Consider the following 8,424-nt stretch of genomic DNA (forward strand, 5'->3'; position numbering starts at 1 on the left):
GGGGGTTTTGGGGTAGGTTGAGGTGGGGAGGTTGTGGGGTAGGTTGAGGTGGGGAGGGCTAACATACAGGTCGTTATTAAATAATAATTTATAATATTTTTGAAAGCCCGCTGGTGGACATGTAATAGGGTATTACCGTATTATAGAGACTTGTATTGATATGATCAACAATCTACATGGTTCATGGTCTGGCAAGGGGGGGAGCACAGTGGTTTAGGAGGTATAATATTGGGAGGAGCACAGTGGTTTAGAGATGGGGACATAATGGGTGGAAGCAGAGTAGTTTAGAGTGGTGTACATAAAGGGTCGGAGCAGGATTATTTAGGAGGAAATAATTGGGGAACACAGTGGTTTAGGAGGACATAATGGTGGGAGCACAGTGGGTTAAGGGGACATATTGGTGGGAGCACAGAAGGTTAGGAGAAAAAAAAGGAGGGAGCACAGTGGGTTAGGAGAACAAAATAGGGGGGAGCACATTGGGTTAGGAGAACAAAAAATGAGGGAGAACATTTGGTTAGGAAAACAAAATAGGAAGGAGCACTGTGGGTTAGGAAAATAAAAAAGCAATGAGCACGGTGGGTTAGGAGAACAAAATAGGAGGGAGCATAGAATGATAATGATAATAATAATGATAATGATAATGATAATGATATTAGTGATAGTGATACTCAGTAATAGTTAAATGACAGTGATAATGATAATGATAGTGATAGTGATAGATAATAGTAATAACAATGATAATAATAAAATAATAATAATAATAATAATAATACTAATGATAACAATTATAATCATCAGTTAACAAAAATAACCAGTACGGAAATTAATTTGAAAGCTAGCTATGCCATGATCAGTTAATAAGAAGTGTTGAAGAAATATAATCGATTTTGTATAAATTATGAAAATGTATTCTCCTAGTGTTGAGCAAAAAGTTTCCAAATGGTTTTGGCAATTCCTTCTTTATATATTCACTTTCATTTAAATAAGTTGGAATCTTTTTCAGAGATTTCTTTTTGGCATGCTTTGAAGAATCTGAAGATTTCTGCTGCTTTTGATCTGAAGCAGCTGAAGTATTTTTTCCAGGTAAATGACTTATAACAGTGGTCGACAAATGCTGGATTTTTAAAGGAGAAAAGCTTCTCTTCAAAATCGTCATTTTTCTGAAATTATGATTTTTACTTATTCCTAATTTTAACAGTTTTATTAATATCTCAATACATACAAATAACAATCAACTAAAATGCACTAAATACATACTTGCAATGTTACAGAAATCAAAGAAAGGTAATTACAAAACCTTGTGATTTAATATCAATTAAATAGAGACACTTACACCATATTGGTAAAATTTTATGGTCTATTCGAAGAAGACCGCTACTAGCTCCAAATTAGAAGAATTCTATTCGAAGAAGACCGCTACTAGCTCCAAATTAGAAGAATTCTATTCGAATAAGGCTTCTACTAGCTCCAAATTAGAAGAATTCTATTCGAAGAAGAGTAATTTCATAGACAAAGAAGAATTTTCATTGATAGGTAATTTCATAGACAAAGAAAAATTTTCATTGATAGGTAACTTCATAGACAAAGAAGAATTTTCATTGATAGGTAAATTCATAGACAANCCCCCCCGTGCACTCGACAGTTCGACTTGTGAGTGCAACCAATTATGAGTATAATATTAAACTACCCACCTTTATAGCCAGGGCAACCTTAATACAGTAATGCAATATACATATTCATAGGAAACAGGGAGTTTAACATATTTATTTTATCCCTGATCACAGTTTCTATCAAGCAAAGTTAAGATTTTTTTTCAAAATGTTGTCTCTTATTCTTAGAATGGTACTTTTAGAAATATAAAAGTTTTTTAGATATTCACTTATGAAGTTTTGAAGTACGTTTATTTATATTCTAGACTCTATTTTTATTTTGACACCCTGTAAAGTGTAAATGTATATCTATCAACTCTCTGTTAACTTAGCTGGCTAGTTATCATTTTAATTTCTTAAGCTCATTAAGGTCCTTGGATATGTTAACATCAATTATGAAGTCTAACAACTCAGCTATACATTGATATCCATAATTTTGGTCGAGTGTTTATAGGGAGGGGTTGCAGGGACGCCATGAGCCCTGCAAATGGTCTCCGAGCCTCTGGATTCGCAGATGATTATTTTAAATGATCTGGCGCTACCCCTATCCTTTAGAATAGATATTTTAGAAGTAATGTATACATTTTGTTTAGAAAAAATATTTTTTAATACTCATCTGCGAATACAGAGGCTTGGAGACCATTTTGCGGGGCTCATTGCACCCCTGCACCCCCTCCCTCGTGTTCATGATATAGGCCAAATAGGATTGAAATAGCTTTGTCTGATCATGTATGAGTTAGATATCAATGTTGTTTATTGATTATTTTCAATTTTTTTTGTGGCTCCAATATGATAGTTGATAAGCATTGCTAGTAAAACTTAAACTTTTAATTTGAGTGAAGCTTTAAATAGGTTAGATTTGAGTGAAACTTTAAATAGGTTGGATTGAGTAAATTTTTAAATAGGTTAGATTTGAGTGAACTTTAACTGGGCTGGATTTTAGTGAAACTTTAAATAGGTTAGATTTGAATGAAACTTTAAATAGGTTTGATTGAGTGAAACTTTAAATAGGTTATGTTTGAGTGAAACTTTAAATAGGTTTGATTGAGTGAAACTTTAAATAGGTTGGATTTGAAAGAAACTTTTAATAGGTTAGATTTGAGTGGCTCGGCATAACAAGCTTAGATTGATTTAACCTTTAAATTAGATTGATTTTGCATAGAAAGCTTAGATTTGAGTGAAACTTTGAAGTGATAAGCAATTTGCGTGAAGCATAGAAAGAACGCTTAGAATTGAGCTTTGAATAGCTTAGTTTTGTGTGAAGCTGCTAAGTAAGCTTATATTAAAGTGGCGCTACCAGAATTAAAACCGTTTAAAAGTAAATTCCATTAAAGTTGACAGTGATGAATTTTACAGCTTTCAAGCATTGAACGTGGCAAGATAAGGCAGTAAATATATCTATTCTTATGCTAAAAATACACAATACAGTTGAATTTAACATAATTCTAGAGGAGATTTTATAAAAAAAGTTTTGTACAGACTCCAAACTCCGATTCACTATAGCACCTTTGTCAGATCAAGAATATATGAGATATCCGTTTTTTTCTCTTTTAAATATCATTGTTTTCAANCCCCAGTTGAAAATCAGTTTATTCCCCCACCCCAGTTGAAAATCAGTTTATTCCCCCACCCCAGTTGAAAATCAGTTTATTCCCCCACCCCAGTTGAAAATCAGTTTATTCCCCCACCCCAGTTAAAAATCAGTTTATTCCCCTGATTCTAGGAATGGTTGTATGATTTTTTAGAGGAAAAATCTTAGGCAAAAAGTATCAAAAATATGTCAAATATATTTATTTGACCCAGATCTTCAAAAAATTATTCCCCTACCCCGGGGGGGGGGGGGGATTTTTTAAAATGATATACCCCAGCTAAGTATAAGCATTTTATTATTCACGGCGCTCCTTGACCATTCAGTTTCTTAGTTTTTTATCAGTTGAAAAAGACATTCTTGGAAAAACAATTTTAATTTTAGATTTTTTTAGGCTTCCATTGGACAGGGAGAAGGAAGGCGAGCATACACTTGTTGTGGAGGCTACTGATCAGGTACATCCTATTCATCTGTATACCAAACTTGACAGTTTTGATACCGGGCCGCCTTTGAAGTGTTGCACTGCCTCGGCCCTTAATTTAACCCTTTCAACTTAATATAATTGTATTGGTAATTATTTTCTCAAAAACATTGCAATTTTGCAATTTTAATCTTTTATTTTATTTATTTATCCTTTTCCAAAATAAAAAATATCTGACAAAACTGACAATTATTTCTTTTTATGAATTTATCAGTTTTTTAATTGTGATTTGTAATTCCTGTTCGGAAAATTAGGGCCCCTGAGAATAAACTTTTAAATGATCTAGGGCCCCCCAGGAGAACGGTTAAGCTCGACTACGAATGTGTTTATCACTGTATTGGATGAAAATGACAACTACCCCCAGTTCTCACAGAAAACATATAATATTGAGGTAATTTTCTAGGTTTAACACTTTACCACGGGTATGTGCTATGTACTACCAGGACAAATTGAAACTATTTTTTCCCTATTTTTTGATAAATTTTATCCAAAATTATATTTTCCTTTAAAATTCTAAAAAAATGCCCTCAGAGCAAACATTATTTTTAAAAATGGGAAAGGGAAGGGATTAAGAAATAATTTTACAATAAAATATAAACCCTTACACATTATTTTCCTAGTGCTCACATTTTTTAGTTTATTGTCGAAGTTGGATGGAATTTAAAAATGCCTGTGTAAAGCGATAAAGAGAAATATTTAAATGTTTATAATTGTTGAAAACTTATATTCGGGCATTGTGCCATCATTGCATGGAGGGTCACTTGAAATTACGCTTACAATCCACCAAGGATTTTTTCTCTTCAAAGTAAACACTAGAATGTATTTTAGAATTTTTCTTTAGCTAATCGCATATATTCACCCAGTAATGGTGGGGGGAGCTAAATGATATTTTTAAAAGAAAGGATGATGTTAATTGTCAAATTGATGAGTGCTGAGGACTAATAAGAATAATTGAGAAATTATTTGAGAGGAAATTATGGTTGATCCTTGTCCCAATGTTTTATTGAGGAAATTAACCTCGTCTTCTCACAAAATATTATGGCTAATAAAAATGGTTTATTGCCTCCCCCCCCTACCTTCTTTTTAACCCCNACTATATATTTAAAATTAAGGGCTAAAGAGTCCACTATATATTTAAAATTAAGGGCTAAAGAGTCCACTATATATTTAAAATTAAGGGCTAAAGAGTCCACTATATATTTAAAATTAAGGGCTAAAGAGTCCACTATATATTTAAAATTAAGGGCTAAAGAGTCCACTATATATTTAAAATTAAGGGCTAAAGAGTCCACTATATATTTAAAATTAAGGGCTAAAGAGTCCACTATATATTTAAAATTAAGGGCTAAAGAGTCCACTATATATTTAAAATTAAGGGCTAAAGAGTCCACTATATATTTAAAATTAAGGGCTAAAGAGTCCACTATATATTTAAAATTAAGGGCTAAAGAGTCCACTATATATTTAAAATTAAGGGCTAAAGAGTCCACTATATATTTAAAATTAAGGGCTAAAGAGTCCACTATATATTTAAAATTAAGGGCTAAAGAGTCCACTATATATTTAAAATTAAGGGCTAAAGAGTCCACTATATATTTAAAATTAAGGGCTAAAGAGTCCACTATATATTTAAAATTAAGGGCTAAAGAGTCCACTATATATTTAAAATTAAGGGCTAAAGAGTCCACTATATATTTAAAATTAAGGGCTAAAGAGTCCACTATATATTTAAAATTAAGGGCTAAAGAGTCCACTATATATTTGAATTGTCAGAAGTCGAATGACTGTTTTATCTATAAATCTCTTTAAGTTAATTATTGAGTAAAGTATTGGTATTGATCGCTGTTGATAAGATCTGCCTTTAATTGGCACTTCAGCACAACTAGTTTTCAAATTCTTTAAAAGGACTGTGTAAGCGTAATTTCAAGTGACCCTCCATGCAAAGATAGCAATGCCCGATGCCCGGTACCCTTGACACCTTAATCTAATCTTTTGCAAAGAAACTTCAAATGAAATTAAACAGTTTAAAGAAACAAAAACATGAATATCCGATTCATAACTTTTACAAAAATACGCGATATTTTTAGATTTTTATATAAGATATATAGTAGCCTCAAAACAACATTTAAAAGCCAACAATTTCCCCGAAAAGCAGAGTAATTTTTGATATATATCTAACCATGTACATATACAATCTATCCATCCATCTAACATCTATCTATCTATCTATCTGAAATCTATCTATCTATCCATCTAAAATCTATCTATCTTTCGATCTAACATACATCTATCTATCGATCCAACATTTATCTATCTATCCATCTAGAATCTATCTATCTATTCATCTAAAATCTATCTATCGATCCATCTAACATCTATTTATCTATCTTTCTATCTATCAAAGCTGGCATCTATCTATTTATCTATCTATCTATCCATCAATCCATCTAAAATCTATCTATCTATCCATCTAACATATATCTATCTATCCCTCTAACATCTATCTATCTATCCATCTAACATCTATACATCTATCCATCTAAAATATATCTATCTATCCATATAACATCTATCTATTTATCTATCTATCTATCTGTCTAACATCTATCTATCTATCTATCTAACATCTATGTATCTATCTAGGTATCTATCTATCTATCCATCTATCTATCTATCTATCTAATATCTATGTATCTATCTATCTATCTGTCTATCTATCTATCTATCTATCTATCTATCTATCTAACATCTATGTATCTATCTATCTATATATCTATATGTATCTATCTATCTATCTACCTATCTATCTATCTATGTATCTACCTATCTATCTATCTATCTATCTATCTATCTATTTATCTATCTATCTATCTATCTAACATCTATCTATCTATCCCTCTAACATCTATATATCTATCTAGGTATCTGAGGGACTGGATTGGAGTACTAAACCAATTGTTGGTCAAGTTCAGGCCAAGGATGCTGATGAAGGGCTTAATTCAGTTCTTTACTATTCAGGTTTCTTTTATCATTTTTTCATAATTTATCACCAAGTTTATTTATTTATTTATTTATTCATCATATTTAGAGTTTTTAGTTTCGTATCATTGTTCAGAAAATTTGATTCCCTCAACGATTTTTTATAAATCACAATCAGATTTTTGATTTTTATAAATCACAATCAGATTTTTGATTTTTATAAATCACAATCAGATTTTTGAGTTTTATAAATCACAATCAGATTTTTGATTTTTTTCGTAAATGAATTGAGTTTCTGCGCGCCACAAACCCTGATTTTCTAATCCTTATATCTTTGGAACCCAACGTTGTAGACCTTTGATATTGCCAGGCTATTAATTTTGTTAGATCCTATAATTAAGTTTAAAATTTCTAAGGTCTACACCATCAAGTTGTAAAGATAAGAAAATTTAAGTTTGTGGCAAAGACGCAATTCCTTTTATCAATTATTAGATTTAATTTTTTTATTTTATTTTAACAAAATATCAATAACAGTATTTGTCATAAAGTGTTTTTCACTGATTTAATTTAATTTACAGTTATTGGAGGAAACACCGCGAATCAATTTGCTGTGAATGAGGACAGCGGTGAAATAAGGTAAACTATTATGTATTAATTAGGGTCTGGAAGCGTAATTTTAAGTGACCTTGGCATAAAAATGCCAAATTTGCAATGGTACCCTTTAACCTTTTGACTGTTCATCGAGGAAAGAGATCTTGCAGTTTAAACCTATCAAATATTGTTCGGATTCCTTTAAATCCGAAGTGCACACTTGCGTACAGTGTAAACGGACGTTATTTGTTTAATAATTACCGCTTTTGTAAATTAATAAGAAAGCGTCAAACATCCTTATAGAGCATTCAACAATTTAGAGGACACTATTGTGAATCAGACACTGCAATCGACAAATGTAGGGATACTTACACCTACAGTCTCTTTAACAGATAGTTTTCCAGCTGTCTATAGCTGTCTGGTGTTTTCCAGCTGTCTATAGCTGTCTGGTGTTTTACTGTTGAATTATCCAACTATCTCAAATAGACTTTAGTACAACAGATGGCAACATAGAATTTGAACACTCTCAGTTCAGTGTTTTCTTACGTCACAAGTGTCAACTCAGTTTTTGTGTCCGACAAAATTATCAATAATAGTGATAATTTTAGGATAAAGTGCTTATCTTACAGTGAAATAAGTGCAATTTTATGTGTCTTTAGTTTCTGTTTTTACACTTTTTATTAATCTTGGAAAACTCGTCAACTAATGTGAGAAAATTTAGTTTTCCTTCTCATATTTGACACTTGTGACGTCGTGTATAACTGGTTCATTTCTCTGTTGCCACCTATTGTACTTGATAATCTATTTGAACTGTCTCAACTTTAGTGTGACTTGTATGGTTACCTATCAATAGGTCATTTGTGTTTCTTAATGTATTTTTCTTTATTTGGATGGCTGTCCAACGTTTTTCTTAAATATCTATAAGTCTATTGCCTTCAATATTCATCTGTTTGTCAACGTATATCTCTAAAACTATCTTGTTATCTTTCTATCAGTCCTACTGAACTGTTATTAGCAGCACAAAACATCAAGCTCTCTAACCAAAACATTCCACCCCACTCCCAAACAAAACATACCACCCCCCCCTCATTCAACCAAAACATACTAACCCCCCCCCACTCAACCAAAGCATACCA

General features: G+C 31.8%; 1 protein-coding gene across 1 annotated transcript in view; it reads left to right on the plus strand.

The window, feature by feature from the left end:
* The window catches only part of LOC111705677 (protocadherin-like wing polarity protein stan), a gene marked incomplete in the record, with an annotated part of 36,117 nt that overhangs the window by 2,748 nt on the left and 24,945 nt on the right, over positions 1–8,424 (plus strand). The window contains 4 exon segments of the mRNA XM_023478306.1: positions 3,632–3,692; positions 4,005–4,109; positions 6,640–6,736; positions 7,276–7,333. Of these exon segments, the coding sequence (XP_023334074.1) occupies positions 3,632–3,692; positions 4,005–4,109; positions 6,640–6,736; positions 7,276–7,333 (321 nt within the window).

Source organism: Eurytemora carolleeae, unplaced genomic scaffold (genome assembly GCF_000591075.1).
Source record: "Eurytemora carolleeae unplaced genomic scaffold, Eaff_2.0 scaffold354, whole genome shotgun sequence".
Lineage (NCBI taxonomy): Eukaryota > Metazoa > Arthropoda > Copepoda > Calanoida > Temoridae > Eurytemora > Eurytemora carolleeae.